This window comes from Chlorocebus sabaeus, chromosome 21, assembly GCF_047675955.1.
Source record: "Chlorocebus sabaeus isolate Y175 chromosome 21, mChlSab1.0.hap1, whole genome shotgun sequence".
Classification (NCBI taxonomy): domain Eukaryota; kingdom Metazoa; phylum Chordata; class Mammalia; order Primates; family Cercopithecidae; genus Chlorocebus; species Chlorocebus sabaeus.
Window position 1 is genome coordinate 69,481,055 of NC_132924.1, and position 22,963 is coordinate 69,504,017.

Consider the following 22,963-nt stretch of genomic DNA (forward strand, 5'->3'; position numbering starts at 1 on the left):
AAAATTATTCTCACTACTGTAATTTAAAGCTAAAACTGGGTCCGGTGTGGTGGCTCACGCCTGTAATTCCAGCACTTTGGTAGACCAAGGTGGGCAGATCATCTGAAGTCAGGAGTTCAAGACTAGCCCGGCCAACATGGAGAAACCCTGTCTCTACTTAAAATACAAAAAAATTAGCCGGGCATGGTGGCGCATGCCTGTAATCCCAGCTACTTGGGAGGCTGAGGCAGGAGAATCACTTGAACCTGGGAGGTGGAGGTTGTGGTAAGCTGAGATCGTGCCATTGCACTCCAGCCTGGGCAACAAGAGCAAAACTCTCTCAAAGAAAAAAAAAAAAAAAAGTCAAAATTACACTACTTAATTTGGATATCTATACATATTATAGTTCTGTTAGATAATTCTATTTATAAAAATATTCATATCTTTCTCATTTATTCAACTTCATTGTATCAAAGGTGAAAAAATTTATTGTATTTTAGAATTTAATTTTTTATTGAGTAGAAAGGCATTTATGTACAATTTGCACATAAATGTCAGATGGCATTTCACATTAATGATACCAATTGAATAAATTTTTCCATAAAAAAGACCATACATCAGGCTACAAATGTTTGTGTGTAGTTATCATATTTTTCTAGTTCAAATGCTTAGGAGAATAAGCTTTTTAAAGTACAAAATTTTGTCCATAGTTCAAAATATTATAATTCTGGCATATAAATTACTTGAATAATGACAGTCATTATAATTAAGTATAAAGGCATAAACATGATGACAGATAATGTGTGTCAGGTTAAAGATTATCATTTATAAACCATTAAGATTATTTTAATGTGTTATATTCAAAATATATTTTCTTGTTTTTAATAATATTTATAAGATCTATAATTAAGATGTACATTGATGGACACTAGTGCAGTACATAGATGTAAATACATAAAGAAAACTCCAGATATGGGCAAACACTTTTCATTAGAATAATAGAAATAGGAAGAGAATATAAGATAAAATTATATAGGCTTAGTCACTTAAAACATATTCTATGAAGATAGACTTGTATTAACTGGATTGTTTTATTTACTATTTTTAAATAAAAAGATAATCTAATTTTTACAGTTAAAAAATTATTTCATATTCATTAGTTTGTTTGTGCTCTCCTAAATCTCTGAGTGTCATAACATCTTGTAACAATAAGCTGTTAGATCCTTAATCCCGGTATAATTGTGTGACTCAATAGGGAGTCCAGAAAAAAAATTACCTTGTAATTTAATTTATACTTCATTTTATTTTTCTCCATTGAGATATGCAAGAATAGTGAATGGCTTGTTAATGTGCAGTGGAATGATTAAATTATATTGTAGGGGTATTGTGATGAAATGATGTGTATTTAACCTTTTGCTTTTTGTATCTTTTTTGGTACAGAGATTTTGGAAATCACATTACACACTGTTGTTTAACGGCCTTTAAAAATGTTTTGTGCAGAACAAATAGCCTAATTTTATGGGTTTTTGTTGATGCTAAACTCTGGAGCAGAACCAAAAGGCATCCTGACTGCCAAGACAAATGAAGAAAATCATTTCCGTTACTAGCTTGGCAGAATGTTTTTATGTGATGGTTTTAAAAAATAACTTTCCATTTCCAGTGAGGTCTTTCTTTGCCATATATTGTCACCTGAGTTAACATTTGGATGCAGTTCTGAGCCTATTAAACTATTTAAAAATACCAAACAAACCAAAACAACAACAATAAAACTTTAGTAAACCTATATTTCTGCTACTCCTTTGGAGAGCCCCCATGTGTTGAACTTTAGAGAGTGTTCATACTTATCTTCTATCTCTCTTCCATCTACTCAGAGTGATCTGTTCGACATCCGTCTACCTTTCCTCAGAGATCCTATGAGTCTTTAAGAGCCTAGGTTATTGCTAACATCCTGTGGTATTTCCTTCCTGATTAAACTGGAAATTTTTACTTGTTTTATTTATTTAACATGTTACAGCATTTTCATGCCAACAAACCTGATCTCTCAAACTTCAGTGTAATCTCCTTTGACAGATTGACTTTACCAAGAATGTGATAAAAGGCATATTGACTGATACAAGCCAATCAACAGACGTTGAAAAGCAGAGACTGTGCTTAAGACATTGTGCCAGACAGGCACTGGTAGTGAGACAGAAATAAGTCACTGCCTTGCCCTCTGTAATTTATAGTCTAATAAGAGAGCTAAAATTAAGTACACATCATTGTTGTCCTAGATAGAGAAAATAAGAACACTATGAGGGATTAAAGGAGCAAGAAATACTATCTGTTGAAAAAACATCAGCAAAGATTTTGCTGTGAAACTCTGGGAAATGCGCCTGAAAGAATAGTTTCGTTATTCTTACAGCAATTGCCATTATTAGTTTTGCTGCTAGGAACAATGCATGTTCTGGCAATCCTAGAAAAGCCGTTATTGTCTTCACCATCACATAATATCTTTGTGACAAAAACCGTGAAGGGTCTGAGATTTTATCTTGCTCTCAAGACAGGTTAGCCGGTCACAGTTTCACAGATGTTGTCAGAAAACATTACACTCTTGGGTCAGAGACAAAAGACTCTTATTACTCATGGCACAGCAGGCAGCAAGGGCTTCTTGTTTCCATCAGTGTCCTTGCCCCGCAAGTCCTGCAGGGGGTGATGCGCGGCAGCCTAGGTAGACACTGCACTCAGTGGATATGTGTCACATCTCAGGGACCCCAAGCTTAGGAAACTCCCAATCTTATAAGGTGGCTGTTAGCAAAACTGTCTAAACTTTGTCTAGAGGAAGATACAATCTTTACCATCCCGGTCAGGAAACAAATCTTTCATTTGCCCTGGAGGGAGATTCAATTTCTCTCTTTTCAGGCTATTTGAAAAGATATTCTGGAATAAAAGCTGTCAAAAGATGTATAAAAATGCTGTGGAGAATTAACCCCTAGACAGTGTGTTTAACTGGAAATGGTCATTTTGAAACCATTATTTAGGGGAATACAGAGCAATGTACGATAAAACTAAAGTTTAAAGAAGTCTTCATTTTACATAATAATGAAAAATGAGTAAGAAGGGATGGTACTATTGTAAAAAGAAGCAGAGCCTGTATCTCATAAGTTATGTTATAAACAAAATGCATTATTCTGAATTATGGAAGAGGTATTATCTAATCTAGTTATATTGATAAGGGGATTAGTAATGAAAATCTTTCCTGATAGATGATCCTAAATGAATTTATATTTTATTATATATGATAAAATACATATATTTGTAAACATAGTCTATATATACATGCACAAGTTCTAGCATATCTATTTGAATAATTTATGCTTCCACAATAAAATCATAATTCCCAAATCAATTTGAATCTCAAATTAGAATGAGTCTTAGAGGTTATTTATTAAAATCTATCCCTGAGTTCAAGAATGGTTTTCCAAAATAATAGATCAGGTCAAGTTTATAAACTCTGCAGCCTCACTTCTAGAATTCACCCTATAGTGGGGTCAGTGACTCCACTCAGGTGTATGCAAAGCTGCACTTGAACCGGATATTGACTGATATCTTTCCTAAATCATACATGACCCACTGATGGATTTATTGCCAACATCAACATCTATTCTAGGATTTTATGTGTGTGTGCTTTTTGCTTTAGGGTTGGTTTTCTTTTATATCACCATTCTTTCTGTGTTTATCTTTTCTTGTGTTGCAACATCAAAAACAAAACTGTGTTTTCACTTAAAGTTTATATGCCAAAATTGTGTTTTCCTTTAAAAGTTTATACACTGCACTTTGAAAATTAAAGAACACCTCATGCTCAATATTGTTAGTAAAATACTGCTTGGGGCTCATTGCACCAATGAATAAGAACATAAAAGTAATATTTTATACCTATAATTCAAACCATAGAGTGCTTGTTTCTATGATAATAAATTAAATCAGATAGCATTTATCACTATAAAATGCTATTATCACCACTTTGATAAATTTCCAATATTACTCAGGTATCAGGAGCTGGTTTTGGCTACATAATGTATAAGTTAAGTGACACGCCTCTTTCACTTGTGGGATATACATGCCTTACCTGATATTTTACGAGGCATGGCTTTAAGAAAAAGAAAAAGCGTAAGTCTTACTTATTTTTCCTTCTTTTTTTTTTTTAATTGAGATGGAGTCTCACTCTGTCACCCAGGCTGGAGTGTAGTGGCGGGATCTTGGCTCACTGCAAACTTTGTCCCCCGGGTTCAAGCAATTCTCCTGCCTCAGCCTCTGGAGCAGCTGGGACTACAGGTGCACACCACTGTGCCTTGCTAGTTTTGTATTTTTTATAGAGATAGGATTTCACCATGTTGGTCAGGCTGGTCTCAAACTCCTGACCTCAGGTGATCCACCTGCCTCGGCCTCCCAAAGTGCTGGGATTACAGGTATGAGCCACTACACCTGTCCTAAAAAAGCTGAATCTTGAAGATATTTAGGATTCAAACAAACGTGAGATTTTGGAAACTAAAATGCCTGTAGGAATCATTCATGTAAAAGAAAAGTCTGAAACAAATCAAAATATCTGTTCCATTTCAACTCCGGAGGAAAGTTGCCACACAGGAATGCTTGCCTAGTGTTGCATTTCATCATATTTTTCTAGGGAAATCGGAAATAGGGATTTTTATGCAAGATTTTAAAATTTTTAAATGTTGGCTCCTAACCTAAAAATAATTACAATTTGCCACTAAATAAAAAAATACCACCAATCAGCAACGTCTAATATTTTATTCGATAATCAGAATGTCTTTCCAGGCTGGCAGAGCATAAACTGGGATGGTGATGGATAGAGGAAGGGGAGGCAGAAGATAATAGAGACTTTAAGGGAACAAACAAACTGCTGTAGACAGAAGAGTCTGTCTTGCTGTCATAGGCCTACCAATACAGTCTAACAACAGTAAACATTGACACTGAACTGGAAAAGGCTGCACCTGAATCCTTCTCAACCAAGGTCTCTGAGGATTCTTAAGCATCCTGAGGAGAAAGAGGTTGTTTGTAAAAATGTTAATGATGTCTTGAGAGGGCCATGCTACTTGGGTGTGTTATTTTGACTCCTTCATCAAATTCTTAGGTAGCCTGGGGTATTAGTCCATTTTCATACTGCTATAAAGAACTACCGAGATTGGCTAATTTTTAAAGGAAAGAGGTTTAATTGACTCACAGTTCAGCATGGCCAGGGAGGCCTCAGGAAACTTCCAATCATGCTGGAAGGTGAAGGGGAAGCGAAGCACCTTCTTCACAAGGTAGCAGGAAGGAGAAGTGCCGAGCTAAGAGGGAAAAGACCCCTATGAAACTATCAGATCTTGTGAGAACTCAGTATCACGAGAACAGCATGGAGAAAACTGCCTTCATGATTCAATTACCTCCACCTGATTTCTCCCTTGGAAAGTGGGGATTATGGGAATTACAATTCAAGATGAGATTTGGGTGGGGACACATAGCCTAACCATATCATCTGGCTTCGATGGAGGCAATTAAGTAAAAACTGTAGAGTGTTTTGGTGAGAACCAACATCCCTCCAAGATAAATCACCTGACCAGCTGAGTCCATGAAATTGATACGGTTGCATGAGATGGTGTTCCCTTGAAACACCCAGGGAACTTAAGAAAGGAGGTGGACTGAGCATTTTCATTCTGGTGAGGGAAGGTGATTGATCCAGCAGATGTGGGGATAAACAATGTTAAGTGGAAACTTAAGCTCTTGAGCCACAAAAGCATTTGGGAACTGACTAGTTGCTACAGTTACTCCTATGGATCACATTCCTTTGTTTCCACCCATAGATTTATTGCAATGTGGGTTTGCACAGATAAATAAGAATTTTTAAAAGAAGCTCCCAAAATAATAGCATCTCTTTGATAAAGCTGTGGTAAGGATTAAATTAGATATTGTATTTAAAGCACTTGGCACAAAAATTGGAAAACTTGATAATGCTAAGTGAGGGTGTGGGGGCATGGATTGCCGGTATAGACATGTAGCCATTCTGGAGAGCGGTCTGGTACTACATTCACAGATGCAAAATTTACTTGCCCTGAGACCCAGTAATTCTTATCTCATGTATATATACCAACGATTTTCTTACACAGATCCAAAAAGGGCATGTACAAAAAGGTAACAATTTATTTGATGTCATAGAGACTTGGAAGCAATCTGGGTATCCATCGTTTGGAGAGTTGATAAGAAAATATGGGGGAACCACACCTTAACATTGCAAAACACTCAGAAACAGCAGACTATATGTGTGCATAGGACTATTGAGGGACCTCAAAAACCCAGTTCTTAGTGAAAAAGATAAGAAAGAGATAAGACTTAACTTCAATACTATTTACATAAATTAGAAATATATGCACAAAAAGCAGTAGTATACACTTTATAAGAATACATACAAACAAATAAGGTACCTGGTAACAGGATACAATAGTTGCCTCCTGGGGGGATGGAAATAAAACATGGAGTGGGAATAAGGAAATAAATAATTAACTAAAATAAAAGAGGAACCCTTTAAGAGTGTTGATGAAAAGGAATCATGAATTAAGTAATATAAAAACTCAAACCTCTGCACATAAATTGATAAAGCAAAAGAAGGAAAAAATAAAATAAAGTTCTTAACACAGTGCCTGGCACATAGTACAATTAATTCTATAGATGAAGCAAAAAGAGGACCAAAAGGAGTCTGAGAAAAGAAAAGGAAAGAAAGTGATAAAGAAAAAAATCTCTTTCAAAAATAAACTAAGTTTTGCAATTAGAAATTTGTGAAACCAGTTAACAAGTATAGTTACACTGATTTCTGCTTGTGGTCTCAGGAAAGTGCTAGATACTATTGCAGGTGAAAAAGAAAAGTTCGATATATTCTCCTTATCAGAGAATAAACCAACAAACTTAAAACATAAGTTTTAAGGAATGTATAAAGGAAGAAAACAATAAACTTAAAATGCAATGAAAACTTTTGGAAATCTAGCTGGAAATTGGTAGAGTTAAACAATGTTTTAAAAAAATAATCACTCTGGGAGGCTGAGGCGGGCAGATCATGAGGCCAGGAGATCAAGACCATCCTAGCTAACACTGTGAACTCCGTCTCTACTAAAAATACAAAAAATTAGCCGGGTGTGGTGGCGGGCGCCAGCTACTGAGTCCCAGCTACTCAGTAGGCTGAGGCAGGAGAATTGCTTGAACCCACGAGGCGGAGGTTGCAATGAGCCAAGATCACATCACTGCACTCCAGCCTGGGTGACAGAGCCAGACTTCATTTCAAAAAATAAAAACAAAAATAAATAATAAATAATCAAAGAGACAATATGGTGTATTACTGGGTGATACATTATAAGTCAGCATTAAAGAGTCATTCATCCTTTAATCATTGTATGCAGCAAACATTATGGAGAGCCCACCACATAGCAGGTTCTGTGTTAAGTAGTAAAAGCACAAGAAACTGCAGGATGGGCCTGCGTTGGAGGAGCAGTTAGGTTTAATACGGGAAAGGGCTGGTTAAGGCATGGCTGTCCTCTGAAGGGCCAAGACTTGAGGTGAACTTTCAAATATAATTTTTTTTTAAAAAAGGATTTATCATAAAGTAAAAGCCCAGGGATAAGTTTCTTAATTATGCAAATAATTATGTGAATAACACAAAGCCCCATTGTATCTTATCAGAAAATAGAAAAAAATGGAAATGTCTTGAACTATAGAAGAAAGTGAAATGGTTTTCAGTGTGGTTTATTTTTATATGCAGTTATCATAATAGTACATTATCTTTTATTTTAGATACACTGGCCTAGTACAGCTCTAAAAATGGAAGAATGCATAATGAAGGGAAAAGATGCGGTAAGTATTATTCATTGTAAATTAAACAAATCATCAATTATATCCCTAGTTAACCACAAAGAACTGAATCACTAAATTTTTATTTGCTCTTATAAAAGCATGTGTGCAATTTGGTTCATGAAGAAAAAAATGTATAGGCATATAAGACATAATTATGTAAAATTAATTTCAATGTAGAGTTAAAGGAAGCAGAGATGCCATTGAGATCTTGGTTTTTATTTTGTTTTTTAATATCTTAATCAACTTGGGTTTACAAATTCCTTATACTAATGCTATTTCCCATGTATTTGGCAGAAAAATAATTGCAGGTAATTTTTTTTTTCTAGGAACAGTTAAGCACATTCTTTGTGAGATTTCACTTTACATTGTTTAGTAAATTAGAAAAGAATGAAGAAAAAAAAGTCAACAAAAAGTTTGAGAGAGGCAATAAACACATTTTACCTATTCCTAAATATTTTAGGGTCTCTTCTACTTTAAGAAGCAATATTCCCTTTCTCTATAGTTTCCCTGCTGAGTGTGAGTGGCAAAATGCTGTGCGTCAGCCCGCCGACACAGTCCCTAACACACTAAGACGTCAGTGATAGGACTTTCACATACAAGCAGTGTCTAGCTGATTTCGTGACACAAATGCACCCTGGAGGAAGGCCTGGACATCTGCCTGTGAAAGTGAACTTATCCTTTTTTTCAGTAAGGAAGAAAAAAAGTATATAAATGACTAACACACATTATACCAACTCCTCATTCTCTGTAGCAGCTGGGTCACAGCCAAGGAGTGAGTCAGCACATTCCTGTTGCCTTAACCCACAGCATGATGCTGACTAATTGAACTTATTCTTAGGCCATGTCAATCTAAGCTCAGCTGAGCCAAAATGTGGTCTAATAGGCTCCCTTTCAGATGTGACGGTGTGTCAAGAGAGGAAATGCAGATGCTTACGGAAACAAACAACAGATATTTTCACCATTCCTGAATGATCAGATTCTACCAAATATATGGGTCACCTGAAGAATAAAATATCATGTGATTGCAAATTTGAAGAAATAAATATACCTGTGTGCTCTAGATAATCAATTCAATAGTGCACTCCTCGTTCTTGCCAAGTGATTCCGCTGGCCTTTTCTCCTAACACTGTTATAGGACAAACTTTAAAGTGCTGAAATTGCAACAGGTCCTTATAAAACATGACATAAACTGATCACTACGTGTATTGATTTCAAGTAATACTGGGCACTAAAAGAGTTTAGTATTCATTTCATAATTTATTTTTAATGAAATACCAACACCTAATTTGTCAAAAGAATGCTTACTAAAATTAATTTAGCCAAGCTGATTTTGAAGCAATTGTAAATGTTTCTTTAATTCAGTATACTGATCATTAAATTCACTTACTGATGGATATATTAAAACTTTGTTAACATGTGTTATGTATTAGGTGCTGTGCTCAATTAACTGGGAAATGCCGAGATGTGTAAAACAGATTCTGTCCTCAAGAAGCTCACAATTGAATACCAATGTTGACAAACTAGAGCGTCTAGGCCAAAGGTGGCTTGTTGCCTATTTTTGTAAATAAAGTTTTATCTGAACACAGCCCCACACATTTAGTTTTGTATTGTTTATGGCTGCTTTCATGCTATAGTTGCAAAGGTGAATAGTTGCAACAGAGACCAGATAACTCATCAAACTAAATACATTTACATTCTGGCCCTTTACAGAAAAAGTTTGCTGATTCCCAGTCTACTACTATTTCTTACAATAATATAGTAATCTTATCATAGTCCTACAACAAAATGTTGGTTTTATTGGTTAGTTTTCCGTATTTACTTAACAATTCTCTCTGAAAGTGCTTTATGTGAATTTGTGAGTGTGAGAATATAAGACTTACTTTCCAAAACATTAAAATTCTGTTTGTCCTAAATACTGCATATTTTGAGAGGCTAAGGCAGGTAGATCGCTGGAGCCCAGGAGTTTGAGACTAGCCTGGGCAACATGGGGAAAACCCATCTCTACAAAAGATACAAAAAGATACAAAAAGATTAGCTGGGCCTGGTGGCACATGCAACTTCCTCCCGTAGTTGCAGCTACTCTGGAGGCTGAGGTGGGAGGATCACTTGAGCCTGGGAAGGCGAGGCTGCAGTGAGCCAAAATTGCACCACTACGTTCCAGCCTGGGCAACAGAGTGAGCCCCTGTCTTGGAAAAAAAAAAAAAAAAGACTGTATTTCCATATCAATAACTATGTTTTTTCTAATTTTTGGTTTTGATGACTTTATGCTGATTCATTGTTTATACTGTACTTAAAAAACCAACAGTGTTGGAAACAGCTTAATTACTTAGTGGAACATATTGCCATGAGATTTTTTACACTTGAAGAAATTTCTGAATAGTGCTTTCTTCATTCCTCAATTGTAAACTAGAATACATGAAAAATGATACACTCTCATTATAAAATGTAATTTACACATCACTGCTAACCAAAATGTGTCTCAGTAACCCCAATTTCTTCTCCAAGTTCTTGTCCTCTTTTCTTCTACCCCTCTTGCCTCCTTCGCCCAGCAGAGATTTACGGTAAAACATGAGCTTTGTAGGGCTAGGAAAAACAAAAATCAAAAAGGACTGAACATGTTTATTATGCTGATAGATTCCTTCCTTTTTTTCCTGCTTTAGGGTGAATGTGCAAATTATGTTCGGGTTTTGCATCACTATAACAGGACACACCTTCTGACTTGTGGTACTGGAGCTTTTGATCCAGTTTGTGCCTTCATCAGAGTTGGGTATCATTTGGAGGTAAGATGTTTCATTCATTGCTATCAGTAAAAATAATGCTTAAAACAACCTTGTTCTCAAAAAAAGACTGCAGCATTTCTTCCCAAGAAAGATAAAAGCATTTGTGATGTACTGAATCAGTTTGCTTGAGACAGATAAATTATCTTTCTGGGCCTTCAAAATTCTTGTCAGGTACAAAATCTGTGAACCAATTAATTCGCTATGTACTCAATTCAATGAATAATTTTATTTGCTTAATTCGTCCACTTAGGAACATCTCTTAACATCAAACTGTGTTCTCTATTGTGTTATATTAATATTTTCATTAATTTAACCACCAAACTGGCATATGTATATAGGTGTGTGTGTATGTGTGTGTATATATATAAAATTTACATAAATAAAATATAATATTTTACAGGGGGCATGCAAAGACTTTTTGATTCTGTAATTATTTTCTTATGGTCAGATGAGGTAGGGAATGCAGGAGGAGGGAATATTTCAAACTGAGTTAAGGTAAATATTACTTGGTGCCAGTTACAAATCTCTTCCGCTAAGACTTTGCCACTAGGTGATACTGCATAATAAAAGCAAATCCCAACTGAATCCTGCCACACATATAATACTTACTAGCAAGCAGGCTCAAAGATCAGTCATAAAACCTATTCCTGTAAGCTGAGTGAATCTCAACTCTCATTAATTTTAGGTACATTTTGAAGCACTGTATATCGCAATTTTACCCTGAAGCATATGAAACAATATACTCATATAGAATCTGTTATTTTTCATCTACAGTGGAAGGCAGAGTCCTACACTAAGACAAGGCACAGATAAAATAGAGTTCTAGGTATTCTGTTGTTAAGCAGCTAGACTCATGATTCTTACATTCTATTTATGAAAGAGCAGCAGTGGCCATAAAATATTAATATTTTAAGCCACCACATACAAACAACACCATTTCACCACTAAAATATTATTTCTGATATTCCTTATACTAGTTAACACTCAAGTGCAAATATAATTCGAAGTATTTGAAGTGCTTAATAGCTGCCCCTAGAGAGTGCCCGTGATTTAACTACTTCAGCTGTTAACTATCTGTATAGGCAGATTCTATCATTAGCATATTTTAAATGTTAACTAGCCACCCCTAGTTGTAGATTAAATTAAGTAACATCTAAAATACATCACGGTGTGTTTACTGAATCATTTTAAAGAAACAATGCATATGATATAATAGAAGAATTTTAAGGATATGGAAGGCGAATCAGGCCACTGTAAGGTCAGAATATATAAATGTATACAACAAAGTATACATAAATATATACGTGTGTATGTGTAGACACAAAATATATACCTCTTGTCGTGCAAATCTGCTAGAAACAAATTCCGTTTCATTTATTTTAAAATGCTTTTGTTTCACCTGTATTTTTAAAGGAATTTTCCTTCTTATAGAATTCTGGGTTAAAAGTTGCTTTGTGGTTTTGTTTTGTTTTCTCCTTTCAGTACCTCAAAACTACTTTGTCTTCTAATTTCTTTCTAATATAAAGTAAAGCTTTGTTCCTATTGATGTTTCCCTTTTAAAATTGCTTTTATCTTTTCAGATTTTGTCTTTATCATTGCTTTTCAACAATTTCAATAGTGTGACTTTATGTGTGAAGGAGTGGGAGGGATCGGTATCTGTATTTCTTAGGATACTAAGCTTCTTGGATACCTAACGTTATTCTTTCCATCTAATTTGGTAAATTTTGATCATTATTTCTTCAAATAATATTTCTCCTTTATTTACCCACTCCTTTCCTTCAGGATATATACACACACACACACACACACACACACACACATATACGTGTGTGTGTGTATATATATATGAAATATATATATGCATATATATACTTGTATATAAATAACAGAAAAAGAAAAAAAATATATATATATATATGTTAGACTTCTAGGCATTGATCTAAGACACACAGTTCATTTTTATTCAACCTTTTTCTCCTCTACGTTTCAGATTGGAAAAATTCTATTGATTTATATTCAAATTCATGTACTCTTTCTCCTGATATCTCCAATACGCTACTAAGCTCACCCCATTGGATGTACCATACAGAGCGTAGTTTATTTGAAAGGTGTATTAGCCCATGTAAATTTGCAATGGGCAGTAGCCACCTTTTTCAGCTTTGCAGCCACTGCCTTTTATTTACTTGCACATACAGTTCAGATGTTGGACAGCGATGTTGAAGATAATTTACAAGGATACATACCATAGCTTCTAGATTTCACCACTCACTTTTCTGCTTGAGTTCTAGCCATTCATTTCCACATGAATTAAGGGATTTCCTCAAGTGAAAAAATCTCTCTAGTCTTTGTCTATTCTTAATTGATCTCCAGTGCCTTTTAGACGTTTTAAAAAATAAATCATATATATATATACACAAATATATAGTTTATCATCATTTTCTTTGAAAAGTTGGTCCAATATAAGATGCATTATCAGTAGCAGAACTGGAACTTGGTGTACTTTAACTTCATACACATGATAGTGAATAACTTTATCTCACATAATTATCTAAATATTAAATATGATTGAAATATTTGAGTCATGTTAGAATCTTTAAATATGATTGAATATTATTTCAATCAAATTCCAATAGTTGAATGCTTATATGATTGAAATACTATCCCCCATAATTATCTAAATATCAGATATAATATATTTTGAAAAAAATTATATATATACATACATGTCACAAGAGGAACTGGTGACCATCCAATAATAAAAGCAGTATGAGATTTATCCCCAAAACACCATTTAAAGTCTTGATGCAATTTTACATGAGGGAATGAAAAGTTACAAATCATTTAGTCAAGGAGAATACTTTGATTAAGTAGCAAAGAGGCAGTGATGTATGGAATCGGTTTGCAGAAATTTATGTTGGTTAGAGAACAGCAGGAGATAAAACTGGGATAAGTTGGTGGAAGATTTTAATACTAGACATTGGCACTCTGTGTTATTGTAAAGACAGCACGGAGACCATGAAGGAGTTTTGAACAGAGTATTTGATTGGCAAGACATTCATAATATTTAAGATTGATTCAAGCAGGGAGAGATGAAAAGCAGAGAGAAATTTAAGGAGGCTATTACATGATCTTTATGAGAGATCGTGAAGGTATTTAACACGGTTGTTGCAATAGTAAAGAAAAGGAAGTGTTGAACTCAAGTGAGAAGCTGCTCAGCAGGAGAGTTTCTGTAACTTAGCATTGTGTCTGATGTCAAAGATGAAAGGGAATTAAAAAACAATTCTAACTTCATTTCTTGCTGATTGGGAAGAAATACAAAGTTCTTATCAGCAAGAGAGAGCTATGGAAGCAGGGTAGGTTTTTGTAAGAATCTAACAGATGTCCAGTATTTCTGTTTTAATTTTTTCATTTTCACTTATGGTTATTTGAAAGATTGAGTCTGGAGCTAGGAGAGGGTGTTCTCAGAATAGACTGAATTATTAAACCCTGGGGGAGTAGTTAATAGTTTCCTCTGAGAGTCTGTCTTCTCTTCCTCTCTCCCTCTCTCTCTCTCTCTCTCTCTCTCTCTCTCTTTCATACTGTTGTCACTTTTCTTTTCTCACTCTCACTTTCCCAAAATAACTTGAAAAGTGCCATTATTTAGGTGCTGGTAGAATGTCTAGGGAGTATCATGAGCACTCAGAGAAAGATTGGACATAAGGCAAATCAGGTTAGTGCAAAATCAGAATTACATTTGTAAAAGAAGAACAGTTTTAAAATGATAGTTAATATTATGAATGGTACAGTTTTAGTAAGGGGATAAGTAATTAGGGAATTACTGAATAGTGACACAATAAATGCAATAATGTCATTGATTTAATCAAGAAATAGAGTCGTGCTGGGCACAGTGGCCTATAATTCCAGCACTTTGGGAGGCTGAGGCTGACAGATCACTTGAGGTCAGGAGTTCAAGACCAGCCTCAGCCTGGCCAATATGGTGAAACCCTGTCTCTACTAAAAATACAAAAATTAGCCAGACATAGTGGCCGGCACCTGTAATCTTGACTACTTGTTGACAGGCCCTACTGCTTGTTTATCAAAATTATCTTAATAGTATGTAAAAATATTAAAGATAATCATTTTAAAATAATTTGTAAAACTCTAGAGTGGGTAATAGCCAATTGAATAGAATGAATATATGTAAATTTACATTACTTTTTATAACATTTATACTTTCAGATAATTTTTATATACTAAACTAGACTTTAGTTAACAAAAATGTCCAGTTTATAATTTGTACCAAGATATTTTTATAAACATTATTGGTCACATGATGTGAAGAATGACTCTGGTCTGTAATTTCTTGATCCATTTATTGAAAATAATACATAGAAATGTTTTACTGATTTTAAAATTATGGTAATTTTTAATATTCTCATTTCGAATAAGTGATTAGAAGGTAATGAGTACCCCCTATGAAGTCAGGATACATTTTGTTTTGGTCTCAGTCTATGAGAGTTTCATTCTGCAGACTAATTACTGTATATGGTTTTGTTTGTTTTGTTTTGACTTTTACTAGAAAAGTAATGGAGATTAAGGGTCATAAAAACGGAGATTACCTGACAATGGTATTTTTTTTTTTTTCAGTAGGAGAAATGGGAGTATTTTATGCATTGGATTTGATATTGAAAGTTAAATGTGAAAGAGAAAATTATTTACACTAATATAGTAGCTATCCGATAAATATCCAGCTCATGCCTGTAATTCCAGCACTTCAGGAGTTTGAGACTAGACTGACCAACGTGGTGAAACCCCATCTCTACTAGGAATACAAAAAAATTAGCCAGTCTTGGTGGCAGGCCCCTGTAATCCCAGCTATTCCGGAGGCTGAGGCATGAAAATTGCTTGAAACTGGGAGGCGGAGTTTACAGTGAGCCAAGATTGCACCACTGCATTCCAGTCTGGGTTACAGAGCAAGACTCCATCTCAAATATATATATATATATATAAACATAAAAATATATAAATAGTATATATAATATATAAAATATACATTTATATAAAAATATATAATATAAAAATATATAAATATATATATAAATTAGCATTAGAAGAATTCAGTGGAAACCAATACTTTAAAAGAAATTATGCATTTTATCCATTGGAGTATGCCATTTTCTACATTGTTTCTTCTGCTTTCTTTACTGAAATCAAAAGATACTTTTCAGTGTAGCTAATGGAAAAGGCACTGTTATGTTCCCCGGAGCATTAAAAGGTGAGCCTGACACTTTCTCCAGAAGCTTGCAGTCTATTATTTTTGTGATTTTAAAATGCCCAAGGTTATTTAAAAATGTTCCAGAGGAGAGGGATTGTTCCTTCTGGCCTTCCTCTCCTGTCAATCTTATTAGTGAAAGCTGGTTAAATGATTTTCTGATGGGAAGGAAAAGAGGATTCCCTGTGCTAATTTTTGTCTGAAAATGATTATATGAAAGCTATTGGAAATGTAGACTTCTTGACAAACGTCACTTATGGATCACTCTTTTGCCTGCTCCCTGTGTGTGAGGCAGTCAGTAAGAAACCCCACTCTCTAGCACCATGTGCCTGTGAGCAAAGAAAAGGCCCAGAGAGAAACAGCGTGATGCTTATGTTGCTGAGCAGCCTTGCTGGTGGCCGCTAGGGAATGAGGGAGCGCGAGAGGCATATGTTGAACCAGAACTCTGTAACTAATTAAAGAACTAGGAGGCTAAATTCACAGGGAGCAGTGAGTGCTGCTATGAGGGCTTTTTTTCCCCCCTACTTGAACAAATATAAATACATGGAAGAAGTCAAAATAAGGAAAAGTGAAATGCTCCAAAGCCAATGTTTGCCCACCCCTTCCATGGCACTCCTAATTCTGATTTTGTTGATTTTCACTCAAAATATTTCATGGACATTCATGCACACACACACACACACACCCACACACACACACACATACACATATGGATATAATTCTATCTCATTCATTCAAATGCCTGCCTAGTATTTCATGGTAAGAATAAACCATAATGTGTTTAATTAAGCAATTTATCTTTAAACTGTTAATCCTGAGGCTACAGCAAACCAGAAGAAGGAGAATGAGTGTGGTGCTTTGAGTGATTTGGCACCTAAAGGGCAAATGAGCTTCTCATGGTTGCGACCCAGCAAGCATTCACGTCCCTTTAGTTTGATTAGACGTTAGAAACTGGCAGCAATATGCCCAATTCAGCTCACAGATGTGCTTTGTTTGTCACAGACAGTGTTTCTTGTTTGTTTTCTTGCAAAGAGCCTACATTTAAAAACCGGTTGGTTTCACATAGTAAATTGTGATTTTCAATGGACTCACATAAAAAGAACCAGTTGGTGCTAAGTAGTTGCAGCCCCACTTTCCAATGGGACATGTGCTTAACAATGTTCCAGTTTCCATCAAGCACACAATGCACACTTGCACCCAGGCTCTTTGCCAGTTTGCCATCTCCACCTGGCCCTAAGAGGCATTTGCATTTGCTGCTCAAGTACTAGAAGGAATATGCACCTCCTCAAAACGCTTAGGTGCTTAGAATCTAGTAGTAAATAACTATGGAATGAGTGAATATGTGAATTAATGAATGTGTTTGTTACATTTATGCCTTGATGTAAAGATCCAAGATTCTAAGTCTAAATTAAAAATTTTCAGGACTTAATTATCATATGTAAAAGATTTAGTTAAATTAGGTAAATTTTTGTTTTCTTAAACACTTTTTTGGTTAAGTTGGTTAAAGTGTTTATAAAAGGAATTTGCAAATCCCCCTGTATTAGTCTATAAAGAACTACTTGAAACTGGGTAATTCATAAAGGAAAGAGGATTAATTGACTCACAGTTCCATAGGGCTGAGGAAGCCTCAGGAAACTAACAATCATGGTTGAAGTGCAAGCAAACATGTCCTTCTTCACAAGATGGCAGGAAATAGACAGCTGAGCAAAGGGGGAAAAGCCCCTTATGAAGTCATCAGCTCTCATGAGAACTTACTACCACAAGAACAGGATGGGAGAAACTGCCCCAGTGATTCAATTATCTCTACCTAGTTCCTCCCACGACTCATGGGGATTATGGGAGCTATAATTCAAGATGAGATTTGGGTGAGAACACAACCAAAGCATATTGCCTCCTCCCCTGACAACTTTTTTCTTTTAATTATATAGATTCTGTCAACTCTTGGAAAGGTTTAGTGGTAACATGAGAATATGTATTTGTTTTTACTTTTCTGGTCTCTAAAACATAAATTAAGCATAACATAAACAGCAGAGACATTCGTTAAGTACACCTGTTTTGTTAACTTTTAAAATGAATAAAGAAAAGTATACAAACAAAAAATTGTAACCTATGATTCTTTTCAAAAATTGAATACATCAGTTTAAGCAGCATCTAAATCAATAAATAGAACACCAGTGCCCCAGAATCTGTTGTCCCCCTTCAATAACTACCCCCCAAATAAACACTGCTGTGATTTCTATCATCATAGATTAGTTTTGCCTCATTTAGAATTTTATGTAATGGAATCATACACCATGTATTTTTTGTGTGGTTGGCTTATTTTGCTCAACATGTATACAGAGATTGATCTACGTTGTGTGTAGTTTTAGTTCATGTGTTTTCATTACTCTATTTTATTTCTTTACATGGATATAACACAATTTACTTTCGCACTCTTTTTCTGATAATTCTAATTGTTTATAGCAATTGTGCTGTAATTATGCTGCTATGAGCATTCTTATCCATATCTTTTGGTGAACTTAAGGGTATGTTTTCAGTTAGTATATTTCAGTAGTGGAATTGCTGTGCCATACAGGATACATTAGTAAATACTACTAAACCATTTTTGAGTCATTGTACCTATTTTGTGCCCACAAGTGGTATATAAGTATTCCATTTACCCTACATTAAGCATTGTCTATCTTTTTCCTAGCATTCTAATGGCTGCATAGTAGTATCACACTGTGATCTTAATTTCTATTTTTCTGGTGCTCAAGAAAATTGTGTGCCTTTTATAGGCTTATTGAGGCTTTGGGTCACTTTTGAGCTGAAGTCTTCAGTTTGTCATTTAGGAGCTGTTTGACCTTTGCAACTGGGTTTGTTGGGGGATTTTTATGAGGGAGCAAGTATAAAATACACAATTGAATACTGTGCATGCAGAAAATAATCAGTGAAATATAATTCCTATATGGCCCCCTTTTGTGCTGTTTAAAACCCAGAAAATTTAAAACCAGGGCCAAAATAAAATTGGGAGGAAATAGTAGAAGAGAGCAGTTGATTTATATGTATATATAAGGAGGGGGTGGGAAAAGAGAAACAGGGAAAGAGAACAAAACCAACATTTTCTGGTTATGATATTGAACTTCTTGACAATCAAGGTAAGTCTGAAAGAAAAGATGTGCTGTATAGTCTTCATTAGTGTGTAAGGGAGTGGAGATTAATGGTATAAGCTTTTGATTCAAGAATACCTGGGTTTTTATTTTGTCTCTATAATTTAACTAGATCTGTTATAAGATTTTTAATAATATTGTCTTCATAAAGTCAGTAGTGAAAATTAAATTTATGTATTATGAAATTAATACAATAAAAGAATATAAAATATTTTAAGCATAAAATGTTTTTAAAATCCAAAATAAAAATTAGGCTAGTTGTGGTGGCTCATGCCTGTAATCCAAGAACTTTGGGAGGCCAAGGCAAGAGGATTACTCCAGCCCAGGAGTTTGAGACCAGCCTGAGCAACATGGCAAAACCCTGTCTCTACCAAAAATACAAAAGTTAGCTAGGCGTAGTAGTGCATGCCTGTAGTCCCAGCTACTCAGGAGCCTGAGGTAGGAGGATCACTTGAGCCCAGGAGGTGGAGGTTGCAGTGAGCCGAGATCATGCCATTGCACTCCTGCCTGGGTGACAGAGCCACAACCTGTCTCATAAATAAATAAATAAATAAATAAATAAATAAAATGTTAAAAAAATAAAATTTAATTGTATAAAAATTCAAATCTAAAATGTAAGTTATATGTGTGTACTTGGCCAGTAGCAAATTAAGTACTTAATATAAAGTAGCTATTTTTATTGACTTTTCTATCTCTGAATCTTGAGACACAATTGTAACATAATTCTTTTTTTTTTTTTTTTTTTTTTTTTTGAGACGGAGTCTCGCTCTGTCGCCCACGCTGGAGTGCAGTGGCGCAATCTCGGCTCACTGCAAGCTCCGCCTCCCGGGTTCACGCCATTCTCCTGCCTCAGCCTCCCGAGTAGCTGGGACTACAGGCGCCCGCCACTGCGCCCGGCTAATTTTTTCTATTTTTAGTAGAGACGGGGTTTCACCATGGTCTCGATCTCCTGACCTTGTGATCCGCCCGCCTCGGCCTCCCAAAGTGCTGGGATTACAGGCGTGAGCCACCGCGCCCGCTGATATAAGGGGCAGTGTCCATAATAAATCAATTACAAGAAAAATCTGAGGTTTTCTATGTACGAACTTTTGTGTCTCATACTAAGAGCTTAATGTTATCCTAGTTCATCACTTTTCGCATTTATGATACTGTAGCAACAAGATGATTTCTTTCCTTTATGCGGCTACTGAGTAATGGTGGATGTTTTGTAGCAGCTACATTAGTCTGCTTTAGGTTGGAAATGTTATCAGATTCAGTTTTCAAATTTTCTTTAAAGGATCTGGAGAAACTTTGAAAAAATATACCTGAAGACTTTAAAATTCTGTAACTCTAAAGATACATTTCACATTTGTTGAAATAATGACTCTAAGAAGAAAATATGCTAGCCTGGTAGGACTTTCTTGGTTTTTGTTTTGTTTTGTTTTTGTTTTAGAATAGGGTCTCACACTGTCGCCCAGGCTTGAATGTAGTGGCACAATCATAGCTCACTGTAGCCCTGGACTCCTAGCCTCAAGGGATCCTCCCACTTCAGCCTCCCAAAACACTGGGCTTATAGACATGAGTCACCACACTCAGCCAGAAGTTTTTTTGTTTTTAAGAATATGTTTACTAAGATATTTGGATAATATTAGGTGATTAAGTAATACATTGACTCCTTAACAGTAACTTGAATTTTATTAGTGTAGTCAAGTTGAATTAGTTATAAATTCAGTCACACACTATATTGCTAATTCATGGACATGATATGGAACAGATGTACCTAGAGTTAAATTTGGTGGGCTAATTAAAATATTGGCTTGATTAAAATGACTTGCTTTTTCCGGGCTGGCGAGATGAATTCTGTCAGGTTTTCCTTTCCAAATGGAAATTAAAGTATTTTAAATATAAGTCAACTCTAATTTTACTCATTTATTGTGTTAACTTTCAAAATTCTACATTGTTATAGATATTTTGTCCAGAAACTTTATTTTGAGTGTGTGGATTAAACAGCTGGACAGAGAAAGATAAAAAAGAGAAGTGGATGAGTTCAGTAGAAAAAGAGGATTCATTGTGTTAACATTATTTTCCTATTAGAAATTGAAAAAAGCAAGATATGAGCCTCAAACAGAAAGAAATCTTTTTAATATCCTACCGTTGGAAAAATATCATTTGGCATGGCACTTACCACTTTGGTCACTGTGCCTTTGTTTACTGGCCTATCTTCTCCAGCATTTTCCATACTAACTGCATCTTTATTGTCACTGGAGAGATATGCCCCTAATATTTCTATCTCTCTTCCTAAATGTCTTTTCTAGTTTGCATTTAGAGTAAATAAATAAGCTTCCATGTTCATCTTTCACTTTTCTCCAGTGATAGCCTTCCTTCTTCTAAGATGAAAAAAGTTGCATAGACTTTTTCGTTGTTGTTGTTGTTGTTGTTGTTGCTGTTTTTTGAGACACAGTCTCACTCTGTCACCCAGACTGGAGTGCGGTGGTGCGATCTCGGTTCACGGCAGCCTCTACTTCCTGATTTCAAGCGATTTTCCTGCCTCGGCCTCCTGAGTAGCTGGGACTACAGGCACCCGCCACCATGCCTGGCTAATTTCTTTTGTATTTTTAGTAGAGACGGGGTTTCACCATATTGGCCAGGATGGTCTCCATCTCCTGACCTCGTGATCCACCCACCTCGGCCTCCCAAAGTGCTGGGATTACAGGCGTGAGCCACTGGTCCCAGCCAAAATGTTGCATAGAGTTTTATATGTCTGTCCATATTCTCATATTTGAACCATTTGACAGACTTTGTAGTCTATATTGATTAATTGATCAATACATAGATTCAGTTTTATTTATAGAATGAAATTCTGGAGCAAAATTAACAAGCTGTTCTCTCATCCTAGTCCAATGTCCTCAGGACAGTTTGTTTTTCTCTCTAATCCTCGATTTTCTCATTCGCAAAATTAGTTAAGAGGGCATCAACTAAATCCAAAATAGCATGTAGTGAAGTAATATTGTCTATCTCACAATCTTATTGTAAGAATCAAATTATTCCAATAAGAATCTTAATAAATAGAGCTACCACGTATTAAGTACATACCCTGTGCAAGATGTTTCTGTTTATTTATGTTGATACTCATAACACTTTCACAAGGGAGGAATTGTTATTCTCATTTAACAAATGAAGAAAGTAAGAAATGAAGTCACTTCTTAATGCTATACAGTACTGGAAGAACTTGAGCTTCATGGTCAAAGGCCAAGTTATTTTCATTATAATGTGTTGCTTTCCCAAATTACATACTAAATTGTTGCATTTTGTAAAGCTATGTAGGGTCACATGGAGAGTTTAATGTTGGTAACAATTGTGTCTAAGCAACATCTGTTGTGTGAATCTACACCTTCCACTGCTTTTCCACTCTTTCTTTCAATTTGATCTTCATCCTCAGCTGTCAGTAGACATCTCATTTTCAGTCTTTCAATACCCCCAGATTTTGCTTTCTTTTGACACAGGGGAGACCTCACTGCAGTGATATTCACAAAACACCCCCACAAACTACTTGGTTCTTTATGTATCTGTGTATCACCTTTATAATTCATTAACCTTGGTTCAGTTGAACCTTTTGTTTTCTCCACTGCTGTTTGAAACTGCTGAATATCATTAGAGACAATTGTAGGATGCCTTCACTGTTATTCAGATGAGCCTATATATTTTAGCCCTTAATTAACTCTTGGCATTGTCCAAGTTGCTCCTATTCTGGAGGGTGGATGGGAGTAGATTAATGTAGTGGAAAGAATACAGGCTTTAGGAGCAACAGATGAAATTTCAAATCCAAAGTCTGCTACTCACTAGCTGTGTAACCCTGAGTTAATACTTAACAACGTTGAGCTTCAGTTTCCTCATCTGTAAACTTAAGACTCCATTTTAATGAGTAGCTTGTCAAAGTTGCATGGATTTTCTGA

The 22,963-nt window shown here is 35.4% G+C and overlaps 1 protein-coding gene across 2 annotated transcripts in view; it reads left to right on the forward strand.

Annotated features, from left to right (window-relative positions):
* SEMA3E (semaphorin 3E) overlaps positions 1 to 22,963 on the forward strand; it is a 277,385-nt gene that overhangs the window by 171,807 nt on the left and 82,615 nt on the right. For both annotated transcript variants that reach the window (XM_007982335.3, XM_073009166.1), the window contains exons 3-4: positions 7,792 to 7,851; positions 10,512 to 10,631. In XM_007982335.3, the coding sequence (XP_007980526.2) occupies positions 7,792 to 7,851; positions 10,512 to 10,631 (180 nt within the window). The remainder of the gene's footprint in view (positions 1 to 7,791; positions 7,852 to 10,511; positions 10,632 to 22,963) is intronic.